Source organism: Theropithecus gelada, chromosome 8, assembly GCF_003255815.1.
Source record: "Theropithecus gelada isolate Dixy chromosome 8, Tgel_1.0, whole genome shotgun sequence".
In the NCBI taxonomy this organism is placed as follows: Eukaryota; Metazoa; Chordata; class Mammalia; order Primates; family Cercopithecidae; genus Theropithecus; species Theropithecus gelada.
In genome coordinates, this window is record NC_037676.1 from 92,457,461 (window position 1) to 92,483,132 (window position 25,672).

A 25,672-nucleotide genomic window follows, 5' to 3' on the forward strand; every position below is an offset into this window, starting at 1 on the left:
TTAAAGTTATTTTCTTCTTTCTTTATTCTTAGTAGTTAAACTCAGTCTAATGGCAGTGCTTCCATTTACACGCTAAAGGCAAAGCCAATCTCCTACTCAACATCATTTGATGAATTTTAGTTTTTGGCAGATCTCGTTTCTGTTTGTTCTTGAGGGAAACATTATAGTTCACATTTTTTTTGTTATTTTTATGAATTCAGAAAATAAGTGTTGTATTTATAGAACAGGGACATTCAAGCTGACCCAGAACGATCATTAACTCCTAGGCAGTAACTGTAAATTTCACATGGACACATCTTTCATAGCTCCCTGTTTCACAATCAAAGAAATCTAAAATCACCAACTGTTACATGTCAACTATAACCAGTATAGGATATTCTAGCTACAAATATGTGAAACTGTGACTTAGATGTGTGTTAAAGAATGTTTTAGAATCTTCTTGCTAGATAAGATAAATGATTACGTTAGCATTTCTTTTCAGATGTTATTTTTTAAACTCATTTGAAACTATTTGCAGATAGAAATAGAACTATTTTGAATGCTGATCTCAATATGAAATATAGAATCCACAGAATACACAAAAGTATTGATGATATGACATTCAATAATCAAGATGCTATGAATTTTACATTAAAATTTAATTATGTAGTAAAAAATAGAGTTGTTATAGCTAGAAAAAAATATTTTCAGAGGCAGCAGATACCCTTGGTGGAAATGAACAGTTCTACATAGAAAGAAAATCCAGGAAGTATGCAAACTAGACACCAGGATACGCAGTATATTAGATTTAATCAGAGATTACACAGAATATGACATGAAACAGCAGTTGACTAGAATAATTATTATCTGCAACACGTGAAAACAGTTTAGAAAATGAATTTAGGTCATATTCTCTGACAGTAGGCTTGTTGGAAATACAGGCATAGAATCAGACAGATTTATGTGTCATCTGGTGCTCCCTTCCCTTGTCACCGTATCAACTTGAACTGATAGTTTTGTATGGATCCAAGCAGTAGACATGCTGTTGATTGGTAAACTAAATCTGTAATGAGACTGTTAACGTCATAAAGCCACAATTAACTATTTATTTATATTTTGGTGAGTATTTTAGATGCAAAAGCACATTCTTCCTAATAGTTGGAAATAAGCTTAGAAATATTTTGTGGGACAGTTCTATGATTGTCTAAAATAAGAATGTTTGGCTTGTCATACATAATTCCATTATTCAGTGACAAATGTGCATTTGCGCATCAGAGACTAGAATTTTAGAAATTAATCCTGGTGGAATTTTTAGGGAAATCTTGTTCAACTATATTTATGAAAGCAAGAATATGTTATTTTTTAAAATTGGGTGTACTGATGGGCCTAAGCATAGACTTTCTTCTTTTCAATCATATGGTTACAAAAACTGTATATTACAAACAGTATAGAAACAAGCTGAAAAGAATGAGCCACACATCCTGGATAATTATCTATATGCAGTTAAATTTACAGATATAAAAGAAAATACAGCCTACTCCCTTATAGTGCACAGTTATTTTTTAGATACAGTGTATCACTAGCAAGTGGTTGCGACCACCAACTCTAGTTATCCCCAGCACAGAGAATAAGAGCAAGATCCGTTCGGTACAGCTTCCCTCCATCCGACAAAGCCATTATGTTCTTCTTGTATGTTGTAATATTATTAATATCCAGCTCCTGGATAAACATAAATGGCGTTGTAATCCAGTTAAATATGGAAGTTAATTAACCACTGTCAAATGATAAAATTCGAGATGAAACTACTTGTTACGTCAATCCATTAACAAAAGAGCTGGATTAAATTCTTATACAAATGTGAATAATCACAAGGTTGTTTTAAAAATCTATTTATTACAGTTACCCTGATTTAGGCCAGAACCAAATTGAGTTAAGAATTGAATTCTATTTCTGCTCCTCTATAAATTTTTAAAGCAGATTATGTGCGGTTGGTTTTGGATGGATCCATAGAGTCTGCTTAAAGGAGTAAGTGCCATGGTAAGTAAGTTACCTGTTTATTCTTCTCGCACAGATCCTTCAGTAAAGCATCCAGTTCATTTTCATCTATGTATCCATTGCCGTCCTGGGGGAGGAGAAATAAAATACTATACAACCAACTCCATCGACAGTAGTGGGAAATGAAGTAAAATGGAAATAATAGGAATCCTTAGAAAGTCTCCCAACTGCATATTTGGCAGATAATCTGTTAGGTCAGACCACCCAAGTTTTTAGCTGCTCCCAAGTTGTAAAATATGCAAGGTATTAGTTACCTCTCATTCAACACCTTACATTTGTAAAAGATCTTGAACTTTTCAAAGTACTTACACATGTAATTCACTTAATGTTAACAATATCATATCTTCTTCTAGGACAAGTGAGGAAACTGAGGGCTGGGGAAGGTATGTGGCTCCATGTCACACCAGGTGGTGGCAGAGTTCTATTAGAGCCCACAGTCCAGGAGTAAACAAATTAGAAGCAAAGGATGTGACCTAGTGACATCACAAATAACCTTTATCTTGCTGGATATTTTCACCTAGCTTAATCCTCATTCAATCTTGCAAAGTGGTGTTATTATTATCTCTTGTTTACAAATGAAAAAATTGAGGCTCACATGAGTTTGGTATCTTGTTCAAAGTCTCAAAGCAGGTAAATCATAGTGTGGGATTCGAATCAGGGGTTTGTGTAGTTTGGGCATACCATAATACCTTTCCTATGAAAAGAATGAGTTGCTTGTGTAATTTTCATAATCATTTTTTCCAAATTCTTCTCAAGAATCAAATTATAGATAAGAAGACAATTTTAAGGCATCCAAATCGGAAAGAAATAAGTTAAATCATCCCTGTTTGCAGATATTATTTTTATAGAGAGAAAACCCTAAAGACCTCACAAAAACTGTTGGAATTAATAAACAAATTCCATAAAGTTGTAGATGCAAAATTAACAATGAAAAATTAGTTATGATGATAAACCATCTGAAATGAAAATTAGAAAACCCCATTTACGATAGCACCAAAAAAATAAAATACTTAGCAATAAAGTTAACTGAGATGAAAAACTTACACACTAAAAATCACAAAACACTGATGAAAGAAGTTAACAGAGAAACAAATGGAAGGACATCCTGTGTTTATGGATTGGAAGGCTTAATATTGTTAAAATGTCTATGCTACTCAAACACATCTACAGATTCAGTGCAATCACTTCCAAAATCCCAATGGCAATTTTTACAGAAATAAAAAACCCTGGCCGGGCGCGGTGGCTCACACGTGTAATCCCAGCACTTTGGGAGGCCGAGGCGGGTGGATCACGAGGTCAGGAGATCGAGACCATCCTGGCCCACACAGTGAAACCCCGTCTCTACTAAAAATACAAAAATTAGCTCGGCATGGTGGCGGGCACCTGTGGTCCCAGCTACTCGGGAGGCTGAGGCAGGAGAATGGCGTGAACCCAGGAGGTGGAGCTTGCAGTGAGCCAAGATTGCACCACTGCACTCCAGCCTGGGTGAGAGCAAGACTCCATCTCAAAAAAAGAAATAAATAAAAAAAAAAAAACCCTAAAATTCATGTGAAACCAGAAAAGATTCCAAATAGCCAAAAACCATCTTGAGAAAGAAGAACCAACCTGGAGACATCACACTTCTTGATTTCAAAATATGTTTCAAAGCTACAATGATTAAAACAGTATAGCACTGAAACAAAAATAGAAACATAGACTAATGAGCTCTCAGTTTCACATGTTATGGTCAACTGATCTTTGATAAGGGTGCCAAAAACACAAAATGGGACAAGGATAGCTTTTTTCAACAAATGGTGTTAGGTAAACTATACAGCCCCCTGTGTAAGAATGAAATTGGACCCTTAGCTTACACTATATAAAAAAATAAATTTGAGATAGATTAAAAAATATAAGATCTAAAACTTTAAAACTCCTAGAAACAAACAAACATAAGGTATAAAACCTTTATGACATTGTTCTTAGCAATGATATCGTGGATATGAAACCATAAGCAAAGACAACACAAGCAAAAATAGACAAGCGAGGCTACATCAAACTAAAAAGCTGCACAGCAAAGGAAACAATCAACAGAGTGCAAAAGCAGCCTACAGAATACAGAAATATTTGTAAACCACATCCCCAAAAGGGTTAATTTCCAAAATTTATAAAGAACGCCTATAACTCAATAGCAAAAAATGAATAATCCAATTTAAAAAATGGGTTAATGACTTGAGTAGACACTTACCCAAAGAAGATATATAAATGGCCAACAGGTAAATGAAAAAATGCTTAACATCACTAATCAAGAGAAATAAAAATTAAACTAACAATAAGATATCTCCTCACACCTGTTAGAATGGCCATTATCAAAAATATAAAAGACAAGTGTTAGTGAGAATGAAGAAAAATTGGAACTCTTGTGTACATTGGTGGGAATGCAAAAATGGTGCATCCACTATGAAAAACAGTGTGGAGAGTCCTCAAAAAATTAAAAATAGAGCTGCATATGATCAATCTCAGCACAAGACAAATACTGCATGATGCCACTTGTATGAGGTATCTAAAATATTCACACTCATAAAATAGAATGTTATTGCCAGGGCTGGGGGGAGGAGAAATGAGGAGTTACTAATCAATGGGCATAAAGTCTTAAGATTAATAAATTCTAAAGATCTGCTGTCAAAATTGTCTCTATAGTTTACAGTACTGTATTTTATACTTAAAAATTTGTTAAGAGGATAGATCTTATATATTAAGAGGTCTTACTGCAATAAAAAAGAAAGGAAAAAAGTAACAAACTTTTACCTGATCATACAGCTCAAAAGCCTTATTGAACTCTTTCCCACACATTTTGATTCCCTAAAGACAGAGAAGAGAGTAAATGTTAAAATGTTATTACTATGTTTCCGTATGTTTCCCTTGACAAGTCTCCCACAGTCTAGCTTTTCAAGGAAAAATTATTTAAGGTAGTAAAAAGTTAAGTACCTGGAATTTAAGAAGAAAATTCTCCTGCACTGGTAGTAACCTTTTGAGAGAAAAACATTATATTAATATATTACATTTTTTGAAAAGGATCCACTTATAACATTTTTCATGGTTCCTAAACTCACCTGGCCATCTCAGTTAATTCCAGCTTCCCATCATTATTTGAATCAAATAGTTTCAGCTGAAAGACAGAATGCCATTATTCTAGCTATTTGAGGAAGATATTGCATGAAGGAGATGAACTTCAAAATAAAGCTGTTTGAGTTATCAACTACTTGTATATATATAGTAAAATTTTAAAAACTAACGTTTTTAAAACTTATCAATGCAAATTTCCAATTCTGTAATGTGTCAATTGCTAGAGTTTATCAGAATAATATAGAATAGTCAAAAAGAGAAATAGTGGTTTTAGCTATGTTTCTAGAATACTGTCACTTTTTTATTGCAAATACGTTTATATGTGTATCAAGATGTGGGAGGGATGGTGTCTGACAGTTTTTGCACTTCTGGAGTGTCTCCAATATGAAAATAAATATTTATTTCACCCTTTTAGAGCATAGAATAGCACAAACAGAAGCAGAAAACAGATAACAAATAAATCCTTAGAGAATATAATTTTTGAATAATTTTGAATTGTTTTATTTTCTATTGGGCATTAGAAACTCCATAAAGCTCTCCAACTCTCCATTGCACTTATGTATACATCATTCACAAAGACACATCCAGATGTAAACACTCATACCCGTATTTGGGAAGCTTTCATCTTTTTAGACAGTAGCAACTATTGCTATAATATGTTATACCAAAGTAGTATATATGAATTACATTAAATATATAAAATGTGTACACTAAATGAACATTAAATATGTGAAAAATTAGCATTATTTTTGTTTTAAAAGAACAGAATGTGTCCAGTGCTATAATGGATACAGATTTAGTGACATCTTTTTAAGGAAGAAAGGAAGGGCATTCTATGGTTTGAGATGTTCTAAGAACCTTTTGTAGGAGGCAGATTTTTTCAGGGTCCCATGCTGACAAAACATTTTATAATCCATTGACCATAAATTCTGATATTGTCACACTATCAAGATGCTGGACAGCTCAATCACTTAGTTTTGTGCCCATGGGGAAATATTTCCCAACATATATATTTAAATTTTAATTAGCTTTTGATTAATTTGCTTCCTGGATTTGAACTGGTTTATGACATTTAATCAGATATGTCAGGCCAATCCAACAGAGGAAAACTCCCATCTGAGTGGATTTTGAAAGGCTGCTTCAATATTGTACCTGGAAAGGAGCCTTTCTTTAAATAGGTATCCCTTAAGATTGGAACAAAATAGAAAATTGATAAATGTAGGTTATTGTCCATTACCCAAAAGTTATTCAGAGCTTAGACCTGCTGATTGTGACACATAGCAAGATACTCTCCTCCATTTGTTTGCTAATGCTATTGTAAGTGGAGATGTTATGAGGAATTAAAGATGACCATGAAAACCTTTTTGGTTGTTTTGAAACTAAAGCTTAGCTCCACTTTGTAATAAATAACACTAGTTGGTGAATAAGGCAATAGTAAAGTTGTAGTAGTTCCCCACTCCAACCCAGATAAAAGTAAGCTGAGATGCTGAAAGCAAACCTCAGTTACATCAAGTATAATCAAACCCTTTATTAGATTGTTTCTCAGAGTAATTAAAAAGTCTAACTCCTTCTTCCATCTAATATAACAGTAGCTTTTATAGTATAGAGCTATGTTTATGGTTTATTGATTTAAACCCATGGAGTAAGAATTCACAGTACTGAAAGCATGTATAAATATATGTATCTCCTGGTAATCCAAATTCTGTGATGAGTCAAAATGAGCAAACTTCGTCCAATAGAAACAAACTAACTTCATAGACATTGGTTTATTTTATCTGGAACCTTATTTATTTGCTTTTTTTTTTCTCTCTCTCTCAAACAGTAGGTGCCTTTGTGTAAAGCAGTTTTCTTGGCTCTATTATCAACATTCTATAATTGATCTTAGTTATCACTGTTTAGCATAGCATTAGCCTCAGGGCATATTTAGATTTCCTTATTCAAAGCACCAATACAAAACCCCAAAACAACAAAAATCAAAAGAAAGAAGGAGACCCATTTTAAGTTGCTTAATTAATAAAGTAGCTAGACAGTCCTTTAAACTCTTAACAAAGTGTGATTTCCCAAAGTATGATAAAAATGGATTTAGGACCTCTATAATAAGTGAGTTTTTGGTGATATAATTTATAAATATAGTGTACCTTATATATGTGTAAGTTATATAATTTAGTGATATAATTACACTGGCTTTGGAAGAAAAACAAGTCATCTTTTGATAGATAAAAATTACATAGCTCTACAATGAAGAAAATGCTCATATGTTGAGTCTTAAAGCCAATGCCTGCAGAACTCAAAATGACAAGATGTAAGCATCCCTAAGTATTTCACTTTTCAAATGAAATGACACCTATATGCATATGATGCCCACACCACCGTTTATTTATTTCATCCTGTGTAGCCTTGGGAGTTAGCAAGAACATCATACTACTTCATGAGCTCTTGGGTACAATCTTTTCAAGATCAGTCTTACCATTAGGTCTGTATACTCGGCTAATTTTGTGTCATCAACAGTCTTGTTTGCTTTTTCTAGTAGGTCCTTTAGAAAGTTCTGTTAAAACAAAGAACACTTAGATTAATTTCATTAATAATATATCATCTACTTTCATTTCAGAATGCCTTGGAACAGGACATACCAGGAATGCCAAGAAAGTCTCTTTTTGAGGGTAGAAGCAGGTGAGTAGAGGGACTTATAATAGAAGAAAGACTAAACCAGGTGGTCCTCCTGGCATTCCAGCAACGAATCTACCTTTGACAGGAAAATACCTGCTTTTTACTGAGACTTGATTGGTCATTGTCTGTGCATTACCATGATTTTATGATTTCAGTTTATCTGAATAAACCCTTTTAAAACCAGCCAGCCCAATGGATGTATTTCTTCTTGCTGATATCTTCACAAGTACTCATGGGATTGTTCTGCAAGAAACACAAGGGCCTTTATACCTTTGGAATATGTGTGAAAAAATATCAGTGAACCTGATAGAGATCTATTTCTAATTTCAAATCCATTTTCTGCCCCCCAGGCTATATTTACACATCAGTTTATAGCCAGCATGATGCTTGTTTCTCCAGAGGGCCAGTTGGATAGTTTTTGGCTTGATGCAGTCCAAAGCGCTTTAGTTAAAATGCTTCCACTGACTATTTAAATTAACAAAATTGGCCACAGATGATGTCATTGAATCTTTGAAAGATATATGAATCATATTAAAATAGAGATTAATGTGGGAAGATGAAAAAAAGATGATTATTATCTTGACAGCTGGAGCTTAGGAGTGAATTTATTTTTTTTAACAGAAACGTAAATCAAATAAAAGCTTTACAAAGATTTGAAATATAAGTGACAGTGTAAGCACTTAAGCATATAATAGTCATTCATTTTGTTTAGTGCTATTCATTCGTAACTCCTTTATTTTCTCAGAAAATGAATTAACGCAATTAGGTAAAACTAGGCAGATACTGTGCCCAGATATTATTGAAGGATTAGATTTCTTCGATTCAGCAATGACTTATCTCCCTCCTAAATGTTCCAGTTCTGGGCTGATTTGATGTCACCTTTTTAAAGGAAAGAGACTCTTTTCTTAGTTTGACAAATTTTTTTACATCAAATATTCCACTTCAAATCCAAAGTGAAGCATGGAAAATTCAAAGTTATCTGTTGGGGTTGAATTTTATTTTTGAGCCTTATGGGGCTTTTGTCAGAGATTAATTGGGTTAAAAAGCCTCATCAGAGACTAAAATGGTGGTCACAAAAATAGCCTGGGAGAAACCTTGGGACGCAGAGATTCAAAGTCGTGTCTGAGAGCAAGTGATGTTTTACTCCATTATGGATCTTAAAATTAGCTTTCTTGAAAGATCCATTAAAAAAGAATGCCAACTTATCTTCAAAATTCCCCAGGGAAGAGGACTTCTATTTAGAATCTCTTTCAGAGAATAAAATTTAGAACAAAGAAGGAGACTTTTAGAATATTTAGAGGTCAGTATTGGAAATGAGCTAAGGTTTTCATTATGAACTAAAAAGGATCTTTAAAAGAATATTTTTGGTCTAATAAAATAAAAACACAGTAGCTTAACTGTCACCTTGTGGGTTGTTGAGCTGCAAGTTTGTAAAATACATTGTTTTTAGTGACTTCACATTAAAAACGTTTACATTTTCAAGAGGATACAACTGAATATGGTTTAGCCATTTTGCCATGGCCCAAATGTCCCAGTTTCATCTTTAAAATTGTATGCTACTCAAACCATGTTGAACTATGACTAGAACTGTTTGATATTCATATTTCCCCACATAGCGAAAAAGCAGCTCTTAATAAATGAAGTCTGAAAGCATGTAGTGCTGTGGGGGGTGGGAGGGAATCATTCTTAGCATTACCAGATATTCTAGGTCCAAATCTAGGTTCTGTTCCTAGGCAGCTGTGTAATCTTGAAAAATCATCAAATCTCTCTGCATTCCACTCTCACTGTTTTTATATTAGGAGTGATAATACCTGCCTTGCATATTTTTCTGTGAGGATTAAATTTTAAAATACATTCCAAGCACCTTGTACTCTGCCTGGCACATAGCAAATATTAACTCACTTATATTTTAGTCACTCTGTGTTCTAAAAAATAGAAAAAGTAGGGTCTTTAAGATGGAGATGTTTTGGAGTCGGTTTGAGGAAATGAGAAGAATACTTCCATATTCCTGAAAGGCCAGTAAATTGAGTTCATGAATAATACAATTTATTATACGTTGCATGTCACAAAAGCTTTCATGTGCAGAATCTTACTGGAGCTTCACAATAAGCATGAGAGGAAGGATTTATTACCCTCATTTTAAAGATTAAAGAAAATTGGAAAGATGTAGTAATTAATGAGGTAAGACTTGATTTCAGATCTCTGTCTTTTCCTTTATATCCTCCTCTGTGATATCTGAAGTGATAAATTCATTTTCTAAGTTGCAGTTTTTCAAAAGTTTAATTATAGAAGAATTTTTATTTTTTATCATTGTTGAGAGACAGTAGGTTGTATAGAATGTTTACAGGCCTTGGAGGCAGACAAGCCTGGATTTGCACATCAAGGCTCTGTCTGATTTCTGTGTGGCCTTCAGTATATCACTTAACTTCTCTCAACTCTTCCTCACTGGGGTAATACAATCTCATACAACTTATGCATTATGATTAAATAAGACATTATGTGTAAAGTAGTTAGCATACAGTAGCTATTCAGTAACTTTTTCTTCTTTCTTTTGTAAGGAAATTTATTTATATGTGTTTATTTTGAGAACTAAAACTACAAATTTCAATACAATGAATGGATTTTTCAGCTTATCTATAATTCTATCTGTCTGTCTGTCTTATATTTGTGTATGCCATAGAAAATGTTAATTTCTTGCATTACTTTACAGAATTTCAAGAAGCAATTGAAGTTGCTTTTTTGATCTGGTACTTCATTAACAATGTCGAAGAGTAGGTGAAAATGTGACACTGTTCAACATTAGTTTCTTTTGTGGGAGGTTTTTTAAAAAGCTAGGAAACTCTTAGTTCATAATTGCATTTGAAAGGAAAAACTTAGCACAAGTTTTTATTTGCTTACCTTAAGCTCCTCAGTTTCTATGAAGCCACTGTGGTCAGTATCATATTTTCTCCATGTCTGCAAGTAATTTTGGGTAAGGAAAACAAACACATTGTTAATAAAAGGAACAATTTCCTACTTTAAGCAGCTTTCTTAAAGGGGCGGCTTTCTTATACCTTCATGAATTCTTCACAGGACTTCAGCTGCTGGCATCGGAAGAGCAGCAGGAAATTCTCTTCTGTGGGTAATATGTGAGCCAACTGGAAAAGATGTAAAAAGAGAGAAACGTGTTGTAAGTTGCTCAAAAACAAGTCTCTGCCATTACCTGCTGCTTAGTTTCTCTTCAACCTGTTCCCTCACAGGCTAGAAAAGTAGGAGAGGAAAACATTAGAGTCGGCTTTCCCTTTCTGATACTTTCCTATGGAGTGCCATCGATTCTCCAATGCTCCTGTGCCCTTGTGTGCTTGGTTCTTGGGCCAGTGAGGTGGCTGCAGCAAACCTGTGCTCAGGTAGAACTAGCGCGGCCACTTCTTGTCTGCTGGACATTCAGGCAGATTCATCCTGTTGGCTTGAACCCTTCATGTGTTCTATGCCACAGATTAGGGCTCTCTCCTCTCAGGGTACACAGAAAGGCACATGTGGGGGCCATAAATTTCATGTGAAGTGAAAGAAACCATGAGAAACATAAATGTTGGGGAGGGGAGTGAAGGGGTAAAATGCATTCCCAAGCCCGAGGAGAAAGCCTACTGTGAGATACAAGAGAAGATAAACCAAAGACAATTTTAAGGCAATGGAAAAGAAATTCACCAGGAATGGTGGGGGCATTAAACAGGAATAGGAAAAGCCAGTTCTAAAATTGTTGCTTTCTACTGAAAGGACATCCATTGCTTGAATCCAGGGCTGGGGTTTATTTTCTGATCTCCACGGCATGCCTCTATGACATTTTCCCTTAGATCTCATTTCATAACTTCAATCCTCCTCTCTTTTTTTTTTTTTTGGAAGAAAAAAGGATTCCATATCCCATTTTATGACTAATCTATTGCGTGCGGAGAAGGAAGAGCTGGATTGATGGCACCACTGCAGATGTGAGATCTATTTCTGGCACAGTAGCTAATTAGCTGTGGTCCCCAGCAACCCCGAGCCATTTCTGAACTTCAGTACCCTCATCACTAAAACAAGGACTTGAAATAGAAGCCAGTGTTTCTTGAATATATTGGGTTCAAAACACCTTCTGTTGGAAGCACTGCATTTTCACCATTAAAGAAAGAATCTACACACACTATATTTCACCTGATTTCCAAGATTTGATGAATTCCCTAGATCGCAGGCCTGGACCCTCATCCATGGATTTTAGGCCAAGAGCCTGTAGTCTAGATTAGCCTTAAAGTCAAAGTCTACCAAATTATAGAAAAGACTGTAATAACTTTTTAAAAAAAATCATCCTTTTAGGTTCATTTAAAAATTAAAAATTTAATATAAAATGCACTATTCTACTTTATATGCAAGGAATCTCATTTTTCTTGTGGCTGTGTATGCCCTTTAGCTTATCTTATTTTTAGATTTTTGAAATAATATTTCAAATTAAAACCACTTGGTTTATAGGCACTACACGTGTGGGTGAGACTAAGGGAAAGGGTCAGATCTCATATCAACATGTTTAATATGACCTAGTCATAAAACATTTTCTTATTTATTTATTTATTTATCTATTTTGAGACAGAGTCTCACTCTGTTGCCCAGGCTGGAGTGCAGGGGTGTGATCTCGGCTCACTGCAAGTTCTGCCTCCTGAGTTCACACCATTCTCCCACCTCAGCCTCCTGAGTAGCTAGGACTACAGGCCCCCGCCACCACACCCGGCTAATTTTTTGTATTTTTAGTAGAGACGGGGTTTCACCATTCACAGGATGGTCTCGAACTCCTGACCTCGTGATCCACCTGCCTCGGCCTCCCAAAGTGCTGGGATTACAGGCGTGACCCACCATGCTCAGCCTTCTTATTTATTTTTAAAGGAAGGTCACTAGTGTGGATAGATGATAATATATCTAAAAAGTAAAAATCGGGGTTTATAATCTGCCAGTACTTTTTAAAAAATGTAATTAGCTTTTGGTACACAAACACATTTGCATCATTGCAGTGTGTGTGTGTGTGTGTGTGTGTGTGTGTTATCCAGGTCCCTCATTAAGTGCAGGACATACTTCTGTGACCTTTGCGTTCTTTCAATTCCTTTGAATACTTGAATCAGAAAATTCTATATCTCAGAAATAATGTAATTTAATTCTATTTAAAGACCAAACTTTTCAATTGAGGACGCTAAGGCCCAAAGAAGTTGAATGACTTGACTTGATGATTGGCAGACTGAAAATCACTTTAATTTGGTGACTATTAATAGATTAAGTCAACAACATGCTTATTGAAGACAGTAATAGAATGGTTTGGTTACTTCTTTGCTCTTGGACTGCAAATAATGAATTTGTTGGTGATTTTTACACGTGACAATAAGACAGTTTGAATATGATAGGCTGTTTCTACTAATTGAAATCTAGGACGCCATTTTCCTTATAAAAATCCCTTTTTTTCCTCATCTGTAAGTGGGCTTCTAGTGGAAAGTAGATATAAATGATTTTCATTATTAAAGTATCCAGATATCTGGTAAGTTAGACCTAGAATGTAGGTCTCCCCCCAGAGCTAATGGGGAAGAGAAGGGAGGGAGAATGGCAGTGGGTGGGCTCGGGATGTAGAGGGACTCTGGAGGAGGGAAAAGCACCCACACCCCTCCAGTCTTTTGTTGAGCCTGGCCTCCTCTATAAGAATACTTCGCTGGAGGGATTCTGAAGAATGTCTTCTTGAGGATTTTAAAGAAGATAGAAAGAGAAGATAAAGTAACCCAAGAAAGAAGAGGGAACAAAGACGGAAGACAATAAAACACATCAAAGAGGAAGAAAATATGTCAGAGGCAGACATTTAAAGGGAAGATTGAACAATGGAAATGGATGTTATATATACATTTTGGAGGGTTCTGCCTGATATAGAAGGTCTAGCCACATTTTATTATGGTTTTTCATGAATATAAGTGTTCATTTAGGAAAAAGGAGATAGCTAACACCAACTCATCCTTTATTTATTGGTATGCAACTTGTTACATACTTCTTACAGTTTTTGCGTGATCTTCCTCTAGACCATTAATTTCAAGAGGGCAGGGAATAATACTTTTCTGCATCCCCTGAATGTCCAGCATGGTATCTAGTGTGTTATATGCCTGAAATAAATGCTTGTGGATTGGTTGGTAATTTTACTTTATTAAAAACACCTACTTAAAAGGATTTAGAATTTTTTTTGCTTATTTTCATCATAATTCTCTATTTTATTTGGATTTGTATAATTAATGTGTGTTGCTTTGAACAAAAATGAATAATTTTTCTTTAAATATTTTACATCTCCAAATCCACTGAATACATAAAAACAAAAAAAACAAACTAATGAGCTAGTAAGCAATCACTAAATGTAAAATTAGGGAAATTGCCATCTTTGTTTCAACATAAAAGTTCATGTAACTCACATAAAGTTCAGAGGTCTCCTAAATGTCAGATACAGAGATAGTAAAAATGGTCTTCATGTCTACTATAAATGTGTATTTCTTGCCCATACTGCTTTGGTCTTATTCTTAAATTATTAAAAAATGCAGATTATGTCTATGTGCAACATATTCAATCTGTTTTAATTTCACTGAACTGTTGTTACACTCAACATGATAACATCCTATTTTATAGATGTTAGAAAGGAGTCTTAAGCATATGAAAGATTATTATGTATATATAGGATGTGGCTATAGTGAGTGTAAAGAAATCTTTCTTAAGACACGTTTCACAATGTGGTGGTCCTGTGTTGCCTCTCAGTTTTTCTGTCAATGTGTATGAATCAATATTCAAGTTTCAGAGCTGGGCACAGTAATTCTCCAGTTGTAGCCTTTATGACCATGTCTACAAGGTGCCAAAGGTCTTTCATATCGGAGGTGTTAAGCAGAGTTGCTTTATTCTCAGATATGCTAAATCACTGTTGTTTATAGAAGTACCCAATACTACTTATTCCAGTAGTATTGGTGATTCCGTAATCTTTGGGCTGCCTGCCTGCTCTTTTATGAACTCCCAAAACTTTTTTTATGAGTTGGAGAAGAGAGTGAAGAATATCAAGGGGTTGAGTGGAAGGCAGGTAGCTATGGAAATAAGTAGAATCCCTCAGAGCTTCATTTCTGAGAACTGGTTGCCTGTCATCAAGAGTAGGAAAAAAAAAACCCAACAACTTTCTACTTGCTTGTCTCCCCTACTAGTCTACATGCTCCTTGATGATGGGGTCTGTGTCTTATTTACTGTTTCTTTGGCCAGCAACTGCACAAATTGTAGTAAATATTTTATTGAAGCAATACAGAAAGGCAATTAACTATTTGTCTAGCGTCAGGATAGGCTGTAAATAAATGTAGGTAAAGTTCCTTTGGAGATAATTGCAATAATTTATTACTGAGCTGTGAATAGGGGTTGGGGTGGACATTGTGATATGCTACCCAGAACTCCCTTCAAGTGCTGGGCGTGTTGCTGCAGCCTCACCTGTGAGGCCCCATTGAAAGAATACCTGGGCTGAAGAGAGCTGTGTCCCCAAGGAGGTGGCATCCTGTGACTGATTAACATGGGGATATAAAAGCCCAACTGTCTCACTCAAAACTAGAGACATCCCAGCTTCAGAACTCACTGTAGGGTCAGCTGATGTCCCCGTTGAGACTGTGACACAGCCCAGCTTCTCCCTCTGCCCAGATCTATTCTCTTCACTTCCATCCCAGGGATATTGATCCCAAGAGCACTTCCTAATAAACCTGCTCATTGCTACTCTTCCACTCAGATCTGCTTCCCAGGGAACTCTACCCATAACAGGGGTCTTTCTCTCTCTCTTTTATTTCTAGCATAATACAGAGCCTTTGCCTGATGTTTTGGAGTAAGTTGAAATCTCTTGCTGTGGTTCATTTGGCTACTAAATACTAGGCACTGTGCTGGTGACCACAGTCACCACTAGTGAGAACCGTATAGGGAGGCAGATACTTTCAAAGAACTTTTCCCCTGACAATTTCAAAGCGGGAGATAAAAACAACAATAAAGCTAAGTATCAGTTGTGAGGAGAGTGTACATGAAAGGCAACTTCATTAGTGATATAAATTATATCACAGTGCATATGAGGCAGAATTCCTAACTTTTAAAGACAATCATGGTATGTTAACATTCTTGAACATGTATTAGACAAGCATTCAATTCTTTTTTCACTTGAGAACTAGAAAAATGTTTTCCCTAGCCAGTGAGAAGTGAGTCCAGGAAATGTGAAAGGTAAATAACTTTATCAAAAATGTAAAGCTCTTTCAGTTTAATAATTTGAGTTTGACAAATGATATAATAAGTGGGGGGAAAGGCTTGGCATTCAGAAGATGGGGTCGATTTTGTAGTAAGTTATTTTTATATGTAACAATAACTGCAAATACATTTGTTGAGTTTTTATAGTGTGCCAGGGTCGATCTATTTGTTCAACATGTATTATTTGATACTGATGATCATAACAACCTTATGAAGTTAATACATTGTCATTCCTGTTCACTGCCAAGGAAACAGAGGCTCAAAGAGGGTAAATGGCCTGCTCTCACATAGATTGTAGTTGGAGCCAGATTTGAAGGCAGAGTCTGACTTTCTTGGCTTTGAGACTCTGTCCCTTACCTTCATCACCCTCCATTAAAATCCTCAATCAAAAAAGTATTCCTAATAAATCATTTAGAAAAATATATGCAGAGGGAATTTTAAAATCAGATTTCATTGTCAGTCATTTCCCAAAATTCTGTGGTGGAAAAGTAGTCTTCCATGAAAAAGTATATTCACTATGGCCAAACTCACAGGCTCAAATCCCACTGCAGATGAAAAGAGGGAAAGGCTGGAGAACACCTTGCTTCCCTGGGAGGGTTGTTACAGTTTTAGGATTAAAATAGCTTTTAGATGCATTTTTCAGTGGATGCACTGACCTGGACGGATAGAAACAGTAAGAATGGAGAGGATGGTGGGTTCTCACACATTGCCAAAAGGATGAGGTGAAAAACTTGTAGATTTGACATCCACTTAAGAGAAATACCTATATTTCATGTGAACACCAGAGAAGAAAGCTCTATTATCTGCTAAATCATTCAGTCTTCCTTTTTTAAAAAAATTATTTTAATCAGCTTTCTTTGCAGTAGAGTTATTAGTCTGAATAAATTTGGAACATTTTTTTGACCGTCACATTTTTTGTTAAATTATCTCAGAATTTCGATGCTCCTGTCTTGCGTTTGTGTTAACAATCTCTTTATTTCCAAACTGTATTTGTGTGAATTTTTAAATCTATTTTAAGGCAAGAAATTAGAAAGTTAAGAAAGAAACATATTTGTTTCTAGGTAGCAAATGCGTGTTGTTAGAAAGTGTCAGTTAACTTTATCAGGTCAGACCTTTGAAAGTTAACCATTACATATTCTAATCTTTTGAATGACATCTTTCAGGGGCAAACCAATTTGACCTATTCCATCAGGGAAGCAGACCACTGCATGAGTATAATTTGGTTTACTTTGATTAGATTTTGATGAGTTTGTGAGTGTAACTATTAAGTGAGCATAACATATAAGTAAATCCATCTTCCTTTCCCTTTGAACACCAAAGTTAATGTGTGCTTGATGTCAGCAGGTAGGTTATCATAAATTATAGAAAACATAGAATTTTGCATTCCTTTATAGCTGGCTAGAATTTTTATGTTCTATATTATTTATAGGATTTCTAAGCAAGTGATGTATGTCAAATAGGAAAAAGAAAGGATGAACTTCATTTAATACAGCTTTCTGGTTACACTAGAGAGCAAAATATAAGTTCAGACATTTCCTACTCTCCCTCTCCCCATTTCCTACATGTAACCTGTAACTTTTAATTTCTATTTCCCAAATATTTTCAGAATTTCTCTTTTCTTCACTCTTAACCATCACAGAGTGAGCCAACATGCATGTGAACTATTGAAGCAATCTCCTATTTTTCCTCCCATTCTCCAATTCTCTTCTCTCAACCTAATACCCTCTTCCAGATCCCTTACTCCTATGTCTTGGCTGATAACTGAGGTTAATGAAAAGAGTTCTAAAATCAGAGTGAGATCTAAGTTTGTATATAGACTTTGTCACTCCCTGCAAGTGGGACCTTGGATACATTATTCGACCTTTTCGGGCTTCAGTTTCTTCATCTTTAAAATGAGGAATGTTGACTAGTTCTTCCCAAGAGTCCCATCTAGCAAAAAGTTCCATGTCCTGGAACACTAAAACCTTCCGATCAGTTTATATATATCTCATTTGTCTCCCTTTAAATTATTTCTTCTTCAGCTGATCAAAAGTTCTGCTGAAATCATGTTTCGAGGGCTTTGCCCAAATAACTTCTCTGCAGAACACTTTCTGCATCCCTATCCAACCCGGCTAAACTTAGAAACTTGCCATAAGTAATCAACCAACTGAAGCTTGAAAACCTTTCCTTTTAATGCAGAAAATGTACAGATTATTTATTATTTAAAAAAAGGCAGAATAGTTTGGGGGAACATGTCTGGGTTCTGACTGTTCTACCATTTATTTCTTACTTTTTCTGTGACCTTAGGCAAATTCTATTGAAGCTTCACATTCCACAACTATAAAATAGATCTTCATTTTATATTTAAATTTACTTAATTTTCTTGTTATGAGGATCAAATGAAATAACATATTTGAAAACACTTTGTCAACTTTATTTTATACAAATGTGAATTCTTTTATTTTTATTGCTATAAAAGCTTCTCACTTCTTTATTTCAGACTTCATTGCCTTCTCCATCCTCTTCTGTTATGTATACTTCTATATCTTTCCTTACACAGAAAGCCTTTTATTTCCTGTAACAGTTTCTTATCTAAAACTTCTGAGGAAATTTCCTTCATTAAACCTCTAGGACAATGCATCTGCTAAACGGCCTCTAACCTCTCATTCAAAATAAAGCTTAAATAATAAGTCACAATGATTAGACTGTATCACATAAAGTAAAACCTGGATTCAAAACATCCTCATCCATTTTATCCTTTTAAAAATGTAAAATCCACGTGAATCAGACCAATGCTTTTTACTGCACAATCTAGTATCACTGAAGAAATGAAATTGAATAAATAGCTGAGTCCATTGGAGTCCTTCAAGGTGAAGTATGTTAAATGTAAGGTGACAGGCTTTCCTTTACTAGGATTATAAAGTATGTCAAACTCTAAAAGAGCCAATTCGTAATTTCGCTGATGTCATATTTCCAAACTAGTTTTGAATAATTAGAGTACCTCATCTCATTTATGTTTAATTTAAAAGTTATTTTCTTATCCTTGATGGTTTCATATCTTGATTAGTTGGCCTATATGTCAATCTGTAAGTCCCATTACTATTATCTATTTATATAGTAATGAGTTACACATAGGTAAAGGGGAAAGTATGTACTCCAGGGAAAAATTTTAATTACAAAGATAATAATAGTGTGTCCTCTCTTAACTCTATTTGTATCAGCTGTTTAAAAATAAGTATATTTCATATTGGCATCACAAGTGTCCTATAAGATCAATTATTTGAAAAACAGGTTATTTCTCTGAATCAAAGGTAAATTATTACTAAATGTTGTTGAGAGCCAGAATACTTCACAATCTAATACACTGAGAAACACTATATAAATAACATAATTATGTTATGAGTTGACATAATTTAAATTACGACCTTATTAATTTTTCAGGACAAAGGCTTCCACCCAATTTCTCTAATAGGTTGCTGAGATAAAGAAAGAGGCTAAGACACCACAGGCTGGAAACGTAGACAGCTCTTTCACAAATCTGAGAATGCAGAAGAATTGATGCATAATCGGTTTTGCTTCCTTGATTCACAGACAAAAATAAGTTGCCCTTAATAGGAAAAGTCAGTGTGAAAGGATAAAATTTGACACCCACAGTTTTAACTTTCAGAGACTCACACGAAATCTGTACCTATAACAGATCATAAAATATTCACTCACTCTAGTTAAATTCTTCCGTTTTTACTAAGGCCAATTGTCAAACAGGATGCAGCTTTTTGCCATGAAAAACAAGGACTGTAAATATTTCACAGGGACTACAAACATTTTATTTTATATTTTAAAAGTCAAGTCTACACTGTTAAGTGTTAAGAAACACTGATGGACCATATGCTTAGATACTGCATTGAAGTGAGGCTGGGTAATGGAATGTGATTGATTCTCATCTAGAAGTCAGGGACTTGTTCCTCTAACTGCACCTGTGCCAGCAGACAGCTGTATGACCAGAGGCAAACCATTTTATTTCTCCAGGGTCTCAATTTTGTAATATATGAAATTTAGGCCCTGGGTTAGGAATACTCTTAGATGTTTTTCATTTGTGAACATTTTTTAACTTTGTACTTCTGAACAGAAGATAATGTATTACTTAGGTAAAATAAACCTCTCTGAATGGGTCTTGCTATATCGTACTTGAATACAATTTCAGAATTGAAACTCATTTATTAAAATTAAATCAGAAAAATGCATAAATTCCTTACCTCTACAATTCCTATTTTCCCATCATCTCTTTGCCCATACTGATCCACAAAAGTCTTCATTTCAGGTGATAACTCCTAAAATTATATAAAAGCAGGTAAGAGGTTTGTAAAAAAAAATACCCAGTTATGCTTGTGACGGTGTTAATAACTTACTGCAAAGAAAAACCAAAATTAGAACCATATAGAAATATGCATAATGATTAATTATTCTCATAAAAATTAAAGGCATAACTGATACACAGTATTTATTAGTTCCAAATGAAAGAGTTATAATCATGTTGATTATTTCTCAATATGATTTATCTTATTATTAATTTTGAGAATATGCTATCCTTTGAAAGTGTAGTCAGAATCATTCCATTCATAACTTTTAGTGAATTTTAACATAATCATCACTTTAAACATTGCTTACTTCACTAAAGATTACCTTATATTGATACACTATCTTGTCTTACAACATTTTTCTCATTCTAACATAATGTTTTATCTATGGAAAGTAATGTATGTTTTCAGTTTGAATAAGCAAAAATTATGAATGTTAAAGAGTAACTCACTTTGTAAGCAAAGATTGTTTTAAGCATAAAAGAGGCATTCATCAATTAAATAAATTTTAAAATTAAACTTTAATTAGAGAGCTATGAACTATAAACTAGTGATCTGAACATAGAACTGGTATTCAGGAGGTTTAATTTTTACCCTTGGGTCTCCAACATAGCCCATTTAAAATAGCCCTGTTGCATTAGCTGAAGCCTATTTAAAATAGGTCAGCCCTTACTAATGTTCTATTCTACGTCCTTGGGAAAGCAAATTAAGGTCTCAGTTTTCATCGTAGCTAACAAGATGGTGGTATTATCTACCACACAAGTTTTCTCTGGGGATAGATAGGTTAATATAATTTAAGGGCTATATTGAGACTAAATATCATTTTTACTAGTATTTACAAAATCTGTTTGGAACCAGTGTAGACATCTTTAGTAGAACTAAGATAATAAGTAATAACAAAGCAATATAATTATATTTTAGTCTTTATAAAACTTACAATGGATAAATTACAATTTGTATTTATTTAATTTTGTTATAGAAACAATTGTAAGAAAATGAAAGTGTCCAACCACGGCAATAGTGGGAATATCAGGTCCTACAGTTTTTTTTAATTTTTACATATACCTTAACATAAACAAAAACCAAAGCATCTGTCCTTAAATTTTAAAATAGTGTAATACCACTACTTTAACTAGCAGACTTGACATTTACTTTGTGAAGTTTCTGACAAGTATGTCAAAATCTATTTTTTAAACAGTGCAAAAGATATACTCATCATCACCACCAATTAAAAATGTATAAAAATGAGTCCAAATACAAAGACCAAACACTATGTTTAGTGTAAAAGGATAGTTTTTGAAAATATATTGCACTGTTATATTTCATTAATGTTATATTCACGTAGTGAAAATTTTGAAATTTCCTGTTATTAACATGAAAAGCCAAACAATGTTTCCATTAATGCAATGAAATTTGTTATCCTATGGCTAGAAATGCAAAAAGCTTGGTTTATAAGGGCAATTTTTGTGTTCTAAAGAAAGAGAAGAAATATATACAAGTAAGTTTAATGCAATGAAGTTGGTAGTATAGTGAAACATGTATCTATTATATGAATCTCTGAATCCAGATCTTGATTTAGATTTTAACTACCCAAATCAAGAAAAATACTCAATTCAGAAAAATCCAGATTGTATTTACATTCCAGAAAAATGGCCAAGAATCAAGGTATTAAGCAACTTGATATAATCCTATAACTATGCTTGTTTAGTATCATTACATTATAGTCTAATAATTGGAGCTTTGACTATTCGAAAACAGGGAAAAATAATTAAATTCTAAATCTCCAACATGAAGATATTGCTTACAAAAAGGTACAAATATTAAAATCAGAGGAAGAAAAATACATTTTTAAATTTCGTGAATATTTAAATTTCCAAACTGAAAATAGATTTCAATATTAAAATTACTTCTGGACAAATTAAAATATAATTATTTAGCTGCCAGAAGCATCTTCCAAGATTTTAATTCTAAATTTTGTGGAAAGTAAGACTTTTCCAACCGGATTTTAAAATATGTATTTTTAAATGAGAAAGATAATTGCTTTTATTAGATTAGCCAAAGATACATAGAGCTATAATGACAATATTGCATAAATTTATTTACAGGCAATATATAAGATCTGGGGAGGGTGAAGAGTATATAAAACATTTTTATGCTATTTTATTCCATTCTATTATACTTTTAGATTATATAATGTTAAGTCTGGGTAAAAGAATCCCTAGAGCACAATCTGGTTTAAAATCAATTTGGTCAATGATTTTTGTAACTGATAGTTTTGTAATGCATTATAACACATTTAGAACCCTCTGGGATTCTTTTGAATATGCTATACAGAGATGTATATTACACAATTTTCAAGTTAGATAGGGCAAAAAGATAGTTCTATTATTAAATTTTATATGTATCACTCAATATTAGAGGTGGTGATCTGCTATATAATATATACATCATTGGTAGTGTAAAATCTCTTTCTAAACATAGTCAAGAAGGCCAAAGACCATTAACGTGTAACCCATTCCAATTCAACACGGCCTTCTGAAAGACAGTGTTACATAAACCTCAGTAGAGTAGTACAATTTTTAACCCATTTTCCTCTGGACAACCATCTCATCTATGTTTAAAAGCTGATTATATTTTATATTTGTGCTGACAACATACTTTCTTAACAGGTTAATCTATGCCCAAAGGGAGTCATTTATAATTAATAAGAATTGTCATTTGTTTAATTAACTAATGGCTTAAATAACAAACATAGCCATTTTCAAAGCACCATCAATTGCTGCCCATCAGAGTATCACTTTGCTTTTTTTACAATACATGAAATTCTTAAAATTGTTTTACTTTTTACTTCTCTACCTTTTGGGTTTCTTGCTTTCAACAGAAATGAAGACCTTTTCTTGCTAAATTCCTGCTCATTGTTAGGTTGCAAGTTGGGCAACTTTCCCTTAGTGAGGACAAGATGTTTTCTCATCTCCCCAACGACATCAACATCACAACAATAATAATTGGTGATAGAGTAAGAGATCCATAATCTGCAGATCTGTTTCTTGACCACCAAGGGGCAGAAAAGCATTTCCACCCCCTTATTTCTCACACAATAAAACAGAAGTTAAAAATTACCTAATCAAACTCAGTAGTAGAAGTGGTGATCCGCTAAAGAATCTCATGCACCCACAGTTTCCTTTTAAGACCTATCAAAGCAAGGACTAGTATAGAATATATATATATATATATATATATATTTAAAACTGCGATTTCAGATAGCAAGGTTTTTCCCTTTAGAAAATCTATCTCTCTCTCTCTGTCTTCCCTTCTCCCTTCTTCCCTCCCTTCTCTGTCCCTCCCTTCCCCCTCTTCCTCTCTCTCTCTCTCTCTCTCTCCCCCCCACCTCTGTGTCTCTCTTTCTCAGTCTGTCTCTTTCCCCTTTCCCCTTTCTCTGTATGCGAATTGGAAAAGTGTTCTTTCTTGCCTTTCGCAGTCAATAAACGTTTACATTACCCAGAAAGAGCTTTACCCTGCTGACTTTTTGTGAAAACACAAGAATGTTTTAATTTGGGGGTTGGAAGTCTTTTTTTTCTTTTTCGCAAACTTGAACCTACCAATCCAGCCTTCTTTCGCGCCTGCTGGAGCTCCTGGATCAAGTTCTGCAGCTCCTTTCCTTCCAGGTAACCACTTCCTGCAAAGACAAAGAGGCACCCTGGTGTCAGATATCTCATTCCGAGTGTCTTCCCCGTTCACTTTCCAAGACAGTTATCTTTCTGGCGACCCGAGAGGCTCTCTCTTGCCTGGACATTGATTAACCAGCAAAGCGTACAGACGCGGCAGCGCTCCCCTCCTGGGGTATCAAACTTTAGATCCACTGAGGAGGACAAAGGAGGATGGTTGGGGTGCTGAGCGCAGCCACAGAAACTTTGGGGGAGCAGTGTCCCCCAATCCCTGCTCTCACTCTCTCTCCTTCTACCATTACCGTTCCTGGAAAGACAAAAGTTTAAGGTTTGGGGATTACGGTGGAAACAATATAAACTTTCAGGTTGACGGTTTGGCAGCCAGTCGGGAGATAAGAAGATAAGATTAGGCAGAAGGGGGAAGAAGTAAAGAATAGAAAGGAGGGATAATGGGATCAGGAGGCTCAGAAAAGGGCAAAGAATGGGAAGGGGCATGGAAACGGGTCTTGAAACAGTTAAAAAGAGAAGATAATCACCGTCAGCATCGAAATGAAGCCAGATCTCGAAAAACTGTGAGGCTGTGATGAGGGACGATTGCAGGTGGAATTCTGCCATTGTACAGCGGGGTGTGTGTCTGGGTGTGTGAAATGCGTGTGTGTCTGTGTCCGCGCGAGAAGGGGGTAAGCAAAAGCTCAGCGTGTGCGCGAGTCAGAGCTGCGGAGGGAGACCTGGGCGCGGGCGCTGCCGGGCGCTGTCCTCGGTGCTGCTCAGCTCAGCGTTCCTCCAGACTTCTCTCCCTACACCCCGCACCCAGTTCTCAGTATTTATTCCGACGGCCCAAAGCCGGGCCACGCCTCCTCCAGCCTCCCATTCCTCACTCCCCGCCTCTTGCTCTCACCAACCTTCTTCCCCTCCCTTCCAGTTTTCTGCTCGGTTCCCAGGAAAGCTAGTGGAGCGGGAGTTTGGGCTTGTTGGAAGCAGCAGGTGGTGGGAGATCCTTTTCTCGGAGATTGGATGCTGAAAACAGAGGCTCATTTCCCCCTACATCCTCCTAGTCCAGGAAGGATCTTATTCCTGAATATTATAGTAAAACTCTTGTTACCTAGAGAGGTTTTAATGTTCAGATAGAAGGGGAAAGGTGATGACGGGTAGAATCACATAAATGATTATTATATTTATGTGTGATTTCTCCAAGACTTTTCAGTATTTGTTTGAAAAAAAGAAAAAAAAGCACATGAAAACTTGGCACACATTAGAATAATTTGATTAATGTATACAACGAGTTCAGTGCTATCAATAATCACTCTATTTTGTGCCATCATATCAATGTTTCTTAAGATGGTTTCTATGAACTAACCTTGCCAGTATGGAAAAGCGAGATTATGATTTTCTTTTCAGCATGAAGTAGAATTATAATTGGAAAGTAACATAGTTAAATTATAAAACCTTAAAATCTTAGAGAAGGAAGTCATCTTACAGATACTAGAGTTTACTGCCTTTCAGTTTAGAAAGAGTGAGTAAACTAAAACAAAGAGAAAGGAAGGATCTTACCCAGGTTCATAAGCAAGTACGTTAGTGCAACAACCACAGCCCCATTGAGTGGCC

General features: G+C 35.0%; 1 protein-coding gene across 1 annotated transcript; it reads right to left on the reverse strand.

The window, feature by feature from the left end:
* CALB1 (calbindin 1) lies at positions 1 to 24,872 on the reverse strand. Its single transcript, XM_025395005.1, has 11 exons — positions 24,604 to 24,872; positions 24,002 to 24,078; positions 20,301 to 20,375; positions 10,857 to 10,940; positions 10,702 to 10,758; positions 7,604 to 7,681; positions 5,124 to 5,179; positions 4,999 to 5,038; positions 4,819 to 4,872; positions 2,030 to 2,101; positions 1 to 1,698 (listed from the first exon to the last, which is right to left on the reverse strand). The coding sequence occupies exons 1-11, from the start codon at positions 24,680 to 24,682 to the stop codon at positions 1,585 to 1,587; spliced, it is 786 nt and encodes a 261-aa protein (XP_025250790.1). The 5' UTR covers positions 24,683 to 24,872; the 3' UTR covers positions 1 to 1,584.
* Between the last annotated feature and the right edge of the window lie 800 nt (positions 24,873 to 25,672).